Genomic DNA, 15,066 nt, shown 5'->3' with positions numbered 1-15,066 from the left:
GCAGTTCTGAAGGCAAAAGGGGGTCCAACCCGTTACTAGCATGGGGTACCTAATAAAGTGGCCGGTGAGTGTAGATTACAAATGCAGATTTTTTTAGTTTTTATAAAAGATTGTTTTTTTTGGGCTTTCCTGCCAGAGAGAGGGGGAAGACATCACAGTCATCACAGGTGTCACAGGAGTCAAATCCTGGACCTCTGCGCCGAGACATAAACCTCTCAGTACATGTGCGCCTGCTCTACCACTGAACCAACCTGGCCACATGCAGATTAATCTAAACTGTAACAAATAGTAACATTGCTCAGTACTTATTTATAAATTCTGCCCACCCTCATTTGATTGACCTCTTAAAAAACATTGAAGTTATTTTTGAGCCAAACATGTGGTCTAGGCCCATGAATTTTCTTTTCCTAAGCACAACCTTCTGGCTAAACGGGAGATGTAGCTCACTCCACACACTCATCGGGGAAAATAAATACTGTTCCATGTCCAAATATGGCAAATAATGATGGTGATTTATCAAAATTCACCTGTTAAATATCAACAGTTTCCCTAGAGTATAATACTTTGTGGATCAGTCAGCTTAACATCTGTTATAGAATCAGGATGATCTGTTTGACTTGATTGGTGCGGCACTATCCTTTTCTTGACATCCTACTGTTCTTATCGCAGCCATCGTTCTGTTACTATCAATACCCAGCAGAGGAACAATGCAGCACCTGGTGCTTCTACCCCCTACAGAGTGGCAGACAGTAAGGAAACCCAGCCAGGCTGGGTAACATGGCCTGGCAGGCTCCTTTTCATATTCTCTGTTTATCTGCAGATGGTATCGGGAGGCTGTGTTGACACAGAATTGTGTAAATCAACTTGTTTGCGATGTGGGGTAACAGGTCCATGTGCGGGCTTGGAGAATTCTTTTGAAGTACTGGGAACACTTCCTGTATAGACAGCAGAAACTGATGTAGCCCAGCCTCTCCGCGGCAGTTTTTCTCACGTCGCTGGCCCGGGTGTATGCTCACTGCAGCAGACTTTGCACTGTAACACACACAGTAGATCTGACCTATTGTTTTGCCGAGCCCCGCCTCCCTCCTTTTCTTTGGTGTTTGTGGTTTCTTAATATTTCGGGAACATCCTGTTTGTGTGCTTAATGCCATGGGGCACGGATTTAGTTCAAGGCTTCTGACCACTCCTGCCCTCTTATTAGTGTGACAGGACAAGAAAGACTGGCTGAAACAGAAGAGGATAAGAACAAGAAACACCCAGAGAGAGAGAGAGAGAGAGAGAGAAGGGGGCTGATGCAAGTGGTCAAATATGAGAACTCAGAAGGAAGAGTGGAAATTTAGCAAAAGAGTTGAAGAGATGGAAAGAGAGAGAAATGGGTAGGGATGGTAGTGAAAGGAAAACTGCGCAATGAGGGGAACTTGAGGTTGGCTGTGGTCGAGTGGAGGGGGCGGGGAGGGTTGGTGCAGACAGACAGCATTGGGAATTCTGGTGTTGCTGGTGTGCAGCCTAGCATTAAATGCAATTTAATGCTCCAAGGCATGTTTACGTGCTATGTAAGGGATTCCCTGTTTTTGCCCTCCACGGATTTCCGGTGCTTATCAATGATTTACTGGCGAGCCCACCTCTCTGATAGCTGACATGTATCATACATGGCAAACTCTGTGATGGGGCGCTGTCAGTGCCCCCTGGCACCGCCTGCGGGTATCAGCCAGCTGTGCACGTGTCATGCGAGAGAGCGAGGCACGGGACAACCTTTTTGCTGGGGTTGTTTGGGCCTCCCTGCACACATCTGCCGGGAGAACCTCTGGCTGTGTGACATAAAGGGACCTGGTTCTATTTCCATCTGTAATTTAGGTAATTTACTGGATGTTATCAGGCTACTTGCAGTTGAATTGCTAAAAGCAAAGGCTGTGTTTTTTGAAGTGCTCCTGGCACCGAGGCCCTTTTTCCTTTTAAGGACTGAAGTTACGAGAATCACAGCTTTAATATTTCCTTCGGTGACCTCGGTGTGCTTTTTATTCAGTTGCATCTATCTGGCCTTTGTTTGAACAGGAAGCACTTTTGTAATTAAGCAGCTGTTATTTCTAGTAGACCAAAGCCTTGTATTTAAAAAAAAAATAATAAAATAGGGCATGATGGGTCCAGAAAAGTTTGCTATCTTTTTCTAAAAATCGCTAATTAATACTAAATTGTCTCATGTGCCTGCTGAGTAATAAGCATTTCAGGGGATGAATTGAATGTTTAAAAAAATGTATTAGTCATAACCAAAGGGTAGTGTCAGAAGCTTCAGCTTATATCAGCCCCCCCCCCCCCCTTCTCATAATTTTTAAAGTAAAAAACACATTGTCGAAGAAAAATATTTTCAAGACAAGAAGGAGCAAATCAATTCTACAAAAAAACTAAAGAATATATACTCTTGATCAGATAACTTTCTACATACATGCATGCTTAGTGTCTTTGCATATGCATACATATGTATGTACATACATACAGTACATACATACATGCCTACATATATACATACATGCCTGCATACATGCCTACATGCATACATGTCTACATGCATACATGCCTACATACATGCCTACATACATACATGCATGACTATACATACATACATGCCTACAAACATACATACATACATAGATGCCTACATACCTACATACTTGCCGACATACGTACATGAATGCCTACATACATCCATGCATACATACATGCAGTACATACAGTACATACATATACCATTAAGGGTCAGTACTTACAGTATATACAGTACATTGCCACCCTAATTTGAATAATATCCTAAATAATGATGATAACCATAATGAAAATCATCATCACTATTATCACACAATGATACTAGTCAATTTCTCTACTTATCTAGTGTCATGTCTTTGAACCCTTTTTGATAAACCCTGAACCTACTGCACTTTGTGTCAGGAATCCTGGGCTGATTGTTGTTGCAGAACTTGCTGGAGGAGTTAAACGATACAGGAGCCGGTGGGCCAGCTTGAGTTGGCTTCTTAGTGTCTGCTGACAAAGGGTTCAAGAAATGTCACGTACAATACGTAGCCATCTTTAATCAGAAGATAAAGTAACAGACAGCCTGCCCGGCAGCGTCATATAGGAATAAGCCTGTGTCCATGTGATTTCACAGGAAACTGCAAGCTGGTGCATTTTTAGACTTTCTATTAGAAGTAAGGGGAAACATGTTTTGTGATCATGAAACACCAGAATTCCTAGAGGCAGTGACTTTGCATTTTTTATTTTTATTTTTTTAACCATCAGCTGTTTTCAACGCTTGCTACACTAAACCATAAAAGCATCAGGCCCATAGTCATTACTGGCCATTTATAACCATTGCACATAGGCCAGAATGATTCCGAATCATTTACTTCATTTTATGATGCGGAGCATTTCCTTATCGAAAGGTTTACTCAGTCTAGGAAAACTCTGAGCATGCTCATGAGGTCTTCTCCCCCTTCCTGCGGTCCTGCCTTGGTCCGATGGAAGGGAAGGCAACCCCGGGTTGATGTCGTTGATGTCATTTCCTCAAAAGCCTCTCTCTCTCTCTCTCTCCATCTCCCCCTTTTCCCTGTCTCTCTCAAAGCGGCATTTTTCTGTTATTACCTCACTGTGGTTGTAAATAATCCTCGTTATGGCTTCCAGATGTCCCTCCGTCCCTCTCTGGAATTGGGGATGGGGTTTGAGTGCGGTGCGGCTGGAAGGGTCGGACACTTATTGTAACCGGCTCGGCTGCTGTATGGGCCCGAGTGTGTGCTGCCGTCTCTCTCTCTCTCTCTCTCTCGCATTCTCTCTGTCCTCCCCAACCCCACTCTCTCCACTTTCTCCAGCTGATTTTGATTGCTCCCCCCCAATCTTGCATCTCTATTTTCCCATGAGGGAGTCAGCAGCTGGCCAAACTGTAACATCAGACAGAGTTATCAGAAATACCACAAAAAAATCACTGGAACCTTTTTCATGGTTTTATTTTCTTCCTGTAAGTTTCCACAAAGTGATGTATCTTCTTTCTAGTCGATCGCATCAATTTCAGGTGGAATTTCACATGGAACATAAAATGGGTCGAATTTATTGAAATATCTCACATACATATTTAATCAACATTTAGGTAAACCTAAGTATGGAATTGGTCTTGTATCGGTAGATATCCCAAAGTCAGAGGACTCGGAGCGGGATCTGGGCTAAAGAACAATCTTGAACAGGTTATCCAGTAAAATTAGGAGTTTTGGGTCATTTCAATGGCTTCTTTTGGGGATTACATTTCCCAAACATATCTAGGCCATAGCTGCTGCATAAAAACCAGAGGGGTCCCTTGTTATTTGATTTATTAATTTCTCTTCTCATTTTTTCCTTTCATTGTCGACTGAACTCGCATCAACTATTGTAAATATGTACGTGTGACACACATGACACACTAAGCTACACACAAACCATTCTTTAACGTACATCCGGTATAACACATACATACAGGCACTGAACATGTCCTGTGCTTCCTTTGCTTCAGTAATTCTGAAGTTAGATCTCCAATTTCTCCAACAAATAAACATTTAACCGCCCCGTAGCATATATAAAACCTGCATTGTATGAAGACTTTGACTTCGCAGGGTTTCACACTCATCATACATGTGACTTGGGGAAAGTCTTAGACAGACTATGTACGTCAGGTGTCTACATATGTTTGTTTTTCTGCAATATTGACCTAAAAAGTGGGTGTGCCGTTTTGCAGTTAAGAACATGACTCATAAATCCACAACAGTGCCTTAACAGACAGCATTCTTGAGATGTATTGCAATACTTAGAATAGTTTCGTTATTATTTTCACTATTCTGAAAATTAAATGGAACATCAGGGGGGAAAGTAACACGGTAAGTAAGGCTTGTGAAGAAAAGATAAGTCACCGATAAGTTTACATAAGATAAGATACTTTTATTACAAAAAACTAATGTAGGCTCCACCCAGTACTGAGTCACACAGAGAAACCGTGCCTATATAACAGGCTTCGGAATGCTTGCTACTCATGAGAGACACACACACACACACAAACACACACACACACAGACACATTTCACACAAACACACCCTAGAGACAGAGCATGGAAGAGACCCAGGCCGCAACCTATTGTGAGGAGTTAGCGTGTCATCTGTGGGCCGGCTGCTAAGTGAACACACTTGCCCGTAGTTACCAAGTTTCACACAAATATGGCTCTGACTTCTCTTGTCGGTATGGAGCAAGATGGGCCTGATAAGCACTCCGCATTTTGGGCTAGACCAGTCTGGCTATGCGGATTAACTGGCGTCACTCGTGTTTTTTCAGTTTCACTGCATTCTAAGGCCTACTACTGAACATGTGTGTATTTTGCACAGTACATGCTGCATGTGCATGTGTGTCTTTAATTGTTTATGTGTTTCATGTCTGTGTAATGGTAGTGTGACTGTGGATGGATGTCTTCCCCACAAAGCACGCAGTGCATTAATGTGACTGACATGCATCTTTTTCCAATCTTAGCTCACCCTCGCCCTACATGTTGAAAACCACTATGAAAACAAAGAGCTCCAGTCATGCTAAAGCTTGGATAGTCACTTTCCAAGCGTTGCCAGGGGTTCCTACCACACCTTGTCATAGCAACAGTTGCTATGTTTAGGTCTACCTGTGTATTTTGCCCGCGAGTTAACGTGTATGACCACACCGAATGGTATTTTATTTTTCTCTGATGTCAAAAGTGATGAGTATGTTGCTATGTGCTTGCTTGCGTGCGTGTGCGTGTGCGTGTCTTTGCTGTTGTGGACAGGGCCTGTGGGCTCCTGGCGCAGAGATGAAAGACATTTCTCATGTGGCTGGTTTAATGGAGCTCCTGAGTCAGCATGCCAGCTACTAATCAGTGTTCGCTCCCTCTCAGCTACCCCCTACTCTTTGGCCTGTCACCCTGTTCAGCTATGACTTGTATAAGTAAGAGTTAAACCAGAAGTGAATCAGATACATGTTTTTTAACCAATAAAGTTAAAAAACTTCCAGTGAATAATCATACCTTGTCAGATTAGTTTAGATGAAGAAGATGGGGTGACAAATCAAGGCAAGTTATATTACTTGGAGGTGGCTTTGTTGTCTTTCCTACACCACTGGTCTGTGAGTATAACCCTTTTTAATCGGGATGACAGTGAATGTGAAGCGCCAGCAGTGTCCTAAGATGTGTCTCTAAAATGTACATTCGTCTACCGGAATTACTTGTAACTCTTCATGGCAGATAATGTTCTTTGTGTTGATAGGGAGGGAGCAAAAAAGACTGTGCACACTATGGCTGAATGTCATCACCCTTATTCGATAGCTCCTCGGTCCTCGGCTGAACCAGAAGTTGTTTTGTCCCCCCTCAGTGAAGCCCGTCTCAAAGCTCTTATTTCTGCCCAGAGGAGCGAGGAACGAGCATCGAGGAGCTATAGGCGAGGATACATGAGAGCGGCCTTCCGAGAAGCCGTGCAGCTGAAAGGGTTGCCTACTCCGCCCATACAGCTGACAAAAGAAGGATAATTTAATGGAGCCCTCCGCTTGAGATAATGGTATATATTGATATGGCTGTCCTCAATGAAAGATGTTGATATAGGCTACCTGAAGCGGTGTAGGTCTTGTAGTGCAGTTTGCTTACCAAGGCTTTACTATGGTATTTAAGACATTTTGGCAATTAACAATACAATGAAAAGTTCTTATCCCAAAAATCTGAAGAATTTAACTCTTGTAAATGCAGTATAAAATACCAAACAAGACGGATGTAATGTGTCTCTCTAATGCAAACCCAGACGACGTACCAAAGGAAAATGACAATTGAGCGTTAATCTCTTGTCTAATTGTTTGCTACTCCAACACACTTGTGTGGCTTTGATACATGAATTAATATAAATCCAAAGGGATTATTTAGTTAGTTTTTGCCCTGGCAAACACGCCTGTCAGGTTTGGCTATAATCGCGAGCTCTGGCAGAGAATCAGTTGCAAAGACTTGGATGTGCAGCGGAAATGACCACCAGCCCCGAGCCAAATGGTGCTACGTTGGACTAGTTTTTTATGAGCTTGTCTGCCAGAGACTTTGGCAGTGTCACGTGCCTGTCCTGAATCAAAGACCTTTATTTTCTGATCATAAAATCAAACAATGCCACACATGTCCTTAGAGGACATAGAGGACTGTAACAGAACCAGACATTTTAATAATAAAATGCACATAGATTACATCTTTACAGCCTGAGATGGGTTTTGTAGTTAATTGTTAGTTATTGGGCAGTAAATTAAATTGAGTGTATTTTGCCAGTCATCTGTACTGTAGTCTTGATCTGTTATGTTATTTCTGGCTATGATTCTTGGGTCTTTCCAGGTCAGCACGCCATGTATCATTCCCTGATCTAGACTATCTAGACTACTGTTTTTTTGTTGTTGCAGTGTTGGGGGGTTTGTGTGCTGTTCTTTTTGCATTGTTTCTGTATTTTGCAATGCATGTATTTGGTTGTGTTGTGTGTATTTGCAGCACATTTGCTAAATGCTGCGCATGTGTTGTCTAAGGAATGAAGGTGTTTTCTTAATTCGCTTGTGTTTTGTCTATTAGCGTGTGTATCATTAAGTTGCTGATACACACGCTAATCGGCCACCGTAGGATCCCACTCCCAAATACAACATGGCTGATTGACTGCTAGACATGCTATTATAGTTTTGCATTTTTAATTGGTTTTTATTTACATTTCGTTTTGAGCGTTTGTTTTCAAATTCAGTTTAGCTTTGAGTAGTTTTTAAAGTGGGTGTGCTACTTTACTTTTTATTAGTTTTAGTATGAGTTTAGTCTTTTTTTGTAATATAGGTAGTTTGTCAGGGGATTCAAAAAGGTCAGAAAAAGTATTGTGTAATAATAACTCAAGAAAAACATCATACAATTTTAGAAATACTGGATGTATTCACAATTAATTCAACAATTGCACCAGTGCAAGCACTGTACATATGATGATGAGCACAGACATGTAAACAGACAACACAACACGCAGCCAACAAATAGCCAACAGACTAAAGAAGACAGACCTCAACAGGTGTTTTTAGCTTTGGTTCGAGTAAAGTGGCAAACTTTTTGAAGTCAGTTGACTCGCACAGTTGTGTAGACATCCCAGTATTAATCCACATATTAACCCATGCTTCCTCCCACTTATGGTGTTCCCGCGTATTTACTAACTAGCTATCGGTTTGCCTGTAGTGTTCTCTGTCCTGCTTTTGTCTCCGTCATGTTGCTGGCCCTACCCATCCAATTATTTTATTTCAGTTAGTTTTCCAAACAGATGTTACAGTTTTAGACATTACAGGCCAGCTGTCAGTGGAGTCAGGAGTGTGAGAGTGAGAGTTTGTCCAACCGTGAGTGATCAGTTTGTTTTTATTTCGGCAGCCATTTTTCCGTTTCACAGTGGGAGAATGTCCTTTTCCTCAACACTGGAGGTGCTGTAAAGTCACAGGACCAGATGAGTTTAGCATGATATTTGGGCAGTTAGGGATTGCAGACAGTGTCCACTTAGCTGGGGGTCAGCTCCGGCACACACACACACGCAGTCGTCCCCTGGGATCTGTACTAACCCAAGCTTTTTCCTTTTAGTCTGTAGGATATGATTTGTAGGACAGGATGTCTCTGCAGCCCCACAATACTTGGTTTTAGAATGGTTCTACACATATTTTGTCTTTCACAAATTTTGTGATCCCCTGCAATTTGGATATTGCACTAGTTCATATTGCGATATAGATAACATTGCAATGAACTAAATAATAGTGCAAGCCTAACACACACACACACACACACACACACACACACACACACACACACACACACACACACACAAATATATCCAGGCAGCAAACATTTCAAAATAAAAAAAGTTAAGGTACGCTTTTACTTTTCTATGTTATCAGAGTATCAGTGTAACCACCTTGGTGAACTTGCAGCCAATCCAGGTTATGCTTGGCATGCTGAGATCATGTAAACCAGGAAGTGGCTGAATAGCTCTCCACAAATGAGGGAAATGCTGACTTTGTCAGCCTTAGATGGAATCTGTCTCGCTTTTGTGCGAGAACGCTGGCGACTCTCGCAGATCCCTCCCGATTCCTTTTTCCCCCAGGAACCACAACTGCAGGCCCGACAATAGCTGGCTTTATCACTCAGCCTCCCTGTGTCCGGTGTCATGTGCTATAGAGAGGTCCAGGTAGTCTAACACTTTGATGAAGTACCTTAAAAATGGCATGACAGCTTTTCATGAGGTATGGGAATATAGTGGTTTAGCACATGACTGGCAAAAGGATGTTTCCATATGCATGGCTCATAAGATAAGGGGTATATTTCTCATTTAGGTACCTGACACAGAACATATCTGAACCCCTTCCATAACAGTTTTGGTCAACTCCACTAGTGGATATTGTTTTCTTTTCTGATAAGATGAACATGCGTGTTGTAGTCAGGGTTTCCCCCATGTAATTGGGTAGAGCACTGTCTGATCCAAATCATTGATGATAGTCCAAGTGATTAATATGACCTTAAAACTAACCTCAGTAACTGAGTTTGGGAATGGGTGTCCGACTCAGACGTTGCATCGGACTTTCTCGTTGTTCGTCATTTTTGGCGGATATGGACGTAAAAATACCGCCATAATGTCGTATTACCCGTTACTTTCATTTTTTTGATAAGACATTGGATTTTTATTCATTCATTTTTGTAATACTTAATGTAAAGGCTACAGAACAGTATTCATGAGGCAAGCAGGCATTGTAGCCTTCCTGCTTATCCACACACAGACACGCACACACACACATGGTGCGAAGCAGATGAGAGTAGAGCCATGTGAAGCAAAGATAACGTTGGTACCGATTGCAAACTAATTATTGAATTACTAATTATATTGCCCTGAGTGTTTTGATCTGTCAAACTGACGGACGGTCAAATATTCGCTTAAGATTAGGGACGGACTGATCATCGGCCCGTTTTTTTTTAGCAGTTTTATTTTTTTTGCCTCTGTTGCGATTGATTTAATGTCCTGCCCACAACACTGCGTGACTATCTTCCCCCCCCCATCACACGCCAGAGACAGATTGAGCTGTCTGCTCTTTTATTTCATCGACTTGTAAAAACGTCGGGGTTTTGGAGGGTTTCTTTTATCCTGACATTTTGATGGGCTGCTCTGATTAACTGGCAGGCCAATGTAAAACGTGATTGATCAATCACCTGCCAGTTTGGGCCAGACAGATCCGGAAATATTTAATTTAGTTATCAAAGACACTTGTGCCCCTTCTGTGTTCAGACTATGTATTTGTTTTCTTTGCTTCGAGTCGTTTCAGCATCAAATTTGGCTGCTTGTTTTTAACCGTGCGTCTTCTTTCTCTCCACAGCGAAACCCTTCACTTCCAAAGTGAAGCAGATGCGCCTGCACAAGGAAGACTTTGAGATCCTCAAGGTGATTGGTCGAGGAGCGTTTGGAGAGGTAATATACCTTCTGGTTTTTACACTGTACTTAACCATGCAGCAATCCTTTACCACACAAGTTGAGAACCTGCAATTCGGTTTCCCCCTTTTTCCCCCTCATTTGTACAAGTAGCAGGTGTTAAGCTGGTCCGTTTGTGGAGCATTTTGTAGTGTTTGTTATTTTGTCTACTTGTCTGTTTTGATAGGAGACATATCAAAATATAGATCTTCTTCCTCAAGACAAAGATTTTACCGTTTGATGTCGGGGACAATACCTGGCAGCACCAGGCTAGAATCTTCTGTCCCCTTACACTTTAATGAGTTCTAAAAAGGAAGAGTGTTTTGCATTCCAGCAGCAGTGCGTAGGATTGGTCTGCTGCATGAGCATGACTCGACTTGCAGCTTGAAAACACTTTTTAATTTTCTGTTCACATTTAACCCATGAACAGTACATGCATTGATGCCAGTTAAATTATCTTGTGTGGACTTCACATGTTTTGCCTTTTATGTGTGCCGGTATGGAGGTTAAAATACTTTTTGTCACTGGGTTTCAGGTAATGATGTCAAAGCTGGGGAATGTTGGCGGGACAGGTATTGTGGTCCCCAGCCAAGACTCTTGCATAACGCCTTTAAAACTTTCAAAACAAGCTGATAGGTGGAGAAATCAAGAAAGTTATAGGTTAATGGATGGAAATAGATGTGGACACAGCAGCCAGCATTTAACTGCAGTCCCACAAAATACTAAGAGCCAATGCAGGGATTGGTTGCTTCTGTGTGTGCATGTGTGTGTGTGTGTGTGTGTGTGTGTGTGTGTGTGTGTGTGTGTGAGTGTTTGTGTCGTGCTCAGCAATGTGGTGTGATCTATGCATTTTGGAAACATCCCTGTGCCTTTTCACCAAGTCAACTTTGCCAGTAGGGGCTTGAGAGACATCAGGATAAGATTATTTTTTGGGGTATTTTCAGCTTTTATTTTGAAAGGACAGCAAAAGACATGAAAGGGAAGAGAGAGGGGGGAATGACATGCAACAAAGGGTTGTAGGTCAGAGTCAAACCCGGGCCGGCTGCATCCAGCAGTAAATCTCTATATAGGGGCGCCCGCTCTACCAACTGAGCTATCTGGCCCGTAAAGCTCTTTTTAGGGCTTTTTTCTTTTATATTAGAACAGCGGAAGAGAGCCAGGAAATGCAGCTGGGCCGCGGTGGGATTTGAACCCAGGCCGCTGAGATGGCAACAGAGACAATAAGCGAGTAAGCTATTTGTAGAATTTAATTTGTCATTGATTTTGGCTTTGGTTTTGGGGGATGTTTTGGCAAGGGCTGCACATTATATGGTATTTTTATTGTCATCGCAATATCAAGCGGCACTATATACACAATGCGAAAGGTTGCAATATATTGTGATTTTTTTTGTGTTGAAAGAATATATGAGTAGAAAAAGGCACTTTAAAAAGTAATTGTCATTCTTTTTTGTGCCTTTTATCTTCAATTCAATGTTCAATTTCAACAAGCAATTAGTTTTATTGTATAAGAATACTGAAAGCCACAGAAAGGCAGAACTGGGCACATTTTAATATCTGTTTACAAGTAATATCCTATTTTCCTATTGTGCAGCCCTGTTTTTGGCAGTTAGATTATTTTTTTTATTTTTTTATTTCTTCATTGAGTCCGTGGTTCTAGAAAAGTGCATTCCATTGTGCATTGTCTGGCCACCACTCGGCACTTGTTGACTGCTTTTCTTTGCCTCATCTTTCTCTTTCCTTTGCTCATTTTAAATATGAATCATATTAAGGCAAGACTTGCTGAAATTGTTCTCTACAGCAGTCTGACGAACAAACGCACGTTTGTAAGCGCTGCCACCATTTGCCAGTTTTTCAAATTTCGTTGGCAAAGTTAGGAAGGCTGATGATATTCCAGTTGGATGACAGTAGTAACAGCCATCAAGCCTAAGGTCGGACCAAGCTATAAAGAGTGTATTTCTGGAAGGTTTCAGTAAAATGGATATGGGTATGATTTCTTTAACTGAAAACTTATCCCAGACCTGAGACTGAGATATGGGACAGTGACAGAGTCAACCAGACACAGAGATAAGAGACACGCCCAGACGGACAGACACAGGAAAACAAAGTCAAGGAAAAAGTATTGCGAGTCAGAAAGGGAGGCGGGAGATCATGAGTGCAGGATGTTTTGATTTCATCCTCCCATTGTCAGCAGCAGCCTGAGAAATGGTGCAGGTGTGTGACGTTGTGGAGCTCGTCTAATGATGAATGGCCCAGTGTGTACTGGCACCCAGCCTCTGAGAATGCCCCCATTAGGACTCCTCACCGACACAATCAGGCCTAATGGTGCTCAGTGGATAGTGTTCGACACGAACAATGCCAGAGTTAGTTTCTGGTTCCAAAGGCAAGCCTTGCTTAAGATGTACTGTACGTCATCATGATAGATGTTGTCGTTTCGGAGTCATGGGCCATCAGTCAGTTTCATACATTATTGCACTTGTTGCATTGGGTCAAAAACACTGGATTCAAAACACTAGTCAGCAGTCAAATGCTTGTAAATTTTGCATGGCAAGATTTTTTTGGGGGCATTTTAGTCTTTTATGTGATAGGATAGCTTAGATATGAGAGAGAGGTGCATAGTGCCACTGGTCGGATTCAAACCTGCTGCCACTACTTTGAGGACTGAGCCTCTGTATACGGGTGAGCGCTCCACCAGGTGTGCTACCCAGGCGCCTGTAACGCCGCAATTTTGGCAGATAGCTGGCGTGTTTTCAGTCCGTCCTTGCCACTTTGAACAGTACTTGGCATGATGAATAATTAGATTAATTCCTGTAGTTTGTTTCATATCAGATCCAAACTGATAAAACCAAATTTGAAGACACTCTCAGTTAACAAAAAGTAGGAACCGCAACTAGAAAACACTTGCAACACATGCTTTCAGCCATAGATATAGACGGGAATAGTGAAACAAAGTCTGTGCTTAGGCTTTTCCTGGGCCCTGTGGTAGACACCAGGCCTGACAGAGAGCGATAGAGAAAAGGACAAAAACAGCCAGGCATTGCCAAGAACAGTGCACTCCCCCCTGTCCTCCTCTCTTCCTCCTCCGTTCCTCTCCTCCTCTGGTGAGGGATCACTAGGGGAAATCCAAACAGTGCAGGAATGTTATCATTGTATTGCATTAGCAGCATTCCCCAACTCATTTAATAGACTACAGACCCCTCTGTTGCAGAGTGCGCCCGTGTTTGTTTCATTTTGTGTGTGTGTGTGTGTGCGTGTGTGTGTGCGTGTGTGTGTGCGTGTGTGTGTGCGTGCGTGTGTGCGTACCAATTCCTTTCTATTTGTGTACTTTAAGCATATTTTCATTCACAATTAGCAATTAAAGAGGCCAAATAAAAAAATGGACATGTGCCGTAGAAGGTGAACAGAATTTTCCAAAAATATAAAGGAGGCTTAAAAAAGTCAGCCAGGATAAGTTTGCATGAACATGTGCTTCGGCTGTCTGCTTGCAGGGGTTTGTTACAGCATCTTGTGTGGAGCTCCTTTTTTGGCAAAATGGGACGCCAGAGCTGGAGTAGGGGGGGGGGGGGGGAAGTTTCTCATGGCAATTATCAGTGAAGGGATAGTTGGCAGTTGCTATGTTGTGAAGACTGTACAAGAGGGTATTAGAAACGCAATGGCAGAGTGGGAAAAGCCATGCAGTTAAAGGTGGTAAATCCAGGGTTGCACTCATAGCTATTAAGATCTCAAATCATAAAGCATTGCTTAGTCATGTGGGTAGAGTTGGTTTAAATATCAGATTAGTGTGTGAGATTGTAATAAAGAGGTTGGACAGTCCCCAAATAATATCCAAAGCAATTGCTGTCAATTTCCAAATTACACATTATTGTCATTTTAGTTAGTGTAGGTTATGAGTGGGTTTTGGGTGGCAGTAGCTCAGTCTGTAGGGAGCTGGGTTGAGAACCGGAGGGTCTCTGGTTCAAGTCTCCGATCTTCAATCTCTCCATTTGTGCATGTATAGGTCCTGAGCAGGTGGGTGTATTTCAGGCCTGTGTGTTGAATTCTACCAAAAACTGTAATTTCCCCACAGGATCAACAAACAGTATACATTATTATTAAATTAAGTGTGGCTCATATTGGATGTGTGTGTGTATGTGTGTTTCCTAAAGAGCTAAAATGATAAAGGGATACATGTGGGAAGTAAATAGTTTAAGCCAACTTTTGTTGGGTTTGAACGACATGCAGGAAATCGTCACAAGTCGAACTCAAACCTTGGACCTCTGCATCAAGGCATGAAACCCTATGTATATGTGCACCTGCCACAGACTGACATCTCTCACTTGCCCCGGGTCATTGGGCAACCCTTATTGTTGAACCGGGCCATTAAACAGTATCTGTACAAATCTGTCATGCACTATTGATTTGTGCCAATTTAGTATTCATTGGCTGCAGTGATTAGAGGAGTGTTCTAGTTTTCTCAAACGGCAGATTTTGGTGTGTGTGTGTCTCTGTGTGTCTCTGTGTGTGTGTGTGTGTGTGTGTCCAGGTGGACTGCATCTGTTGGCCTTTTAGCTCAGCACTTTAGTCCCTGTGTTC

At 42.4% G+C, this 15,066-nt stretch overlaps 1 protein-coding gene across 8 annotated transcripts in view; it reads left to right on the top strand.

Annotated features, from left to right (window-relative positions):
* cdc42bpab (CDC42 binding protein kinase alpha (DMPK-like) b) overlaps positions 1 to 15,066 on the top strand; it is an 82,363-nt gene that overhangs the window by 19,985 nt on the left and 47,312 nt on the right. For all 8 annotated transcript variants that reach the window (XM_034900691.1, XM_034900697.1, XM_034900693.1 and 5 more), the window contains exon 2: positions 10,406 to 10,497. In XM_034900691.1, the coding sequence (XP_034756582.1) occupies positions 10,406 to 10,497 (92 nt within the window). The remainder of the gene's footprint in view (positions 1 to 10,405; positions 10,498 to 15,066) is intronic.

Source organism: Etheostoma cragini, chromosome 18 (genome assembly GCF_013103735.1).
Source record: "Etheostoma cragini isolate CJK2018 chromosome 18, CSU_Ecrag_1.0, whole genome shotgun sequence".
NCBI classification, from domain to species: Eukaryota; Metazoa; Chordata; class Actinopteri; order Perciformes; family Percidae; genus Etheostoma; species Etheostoma cragini.
Note: the sequence above shows the minus strand (reverse complement) of the source record. Positions and strands in the feature narration are given on the sequence as shown.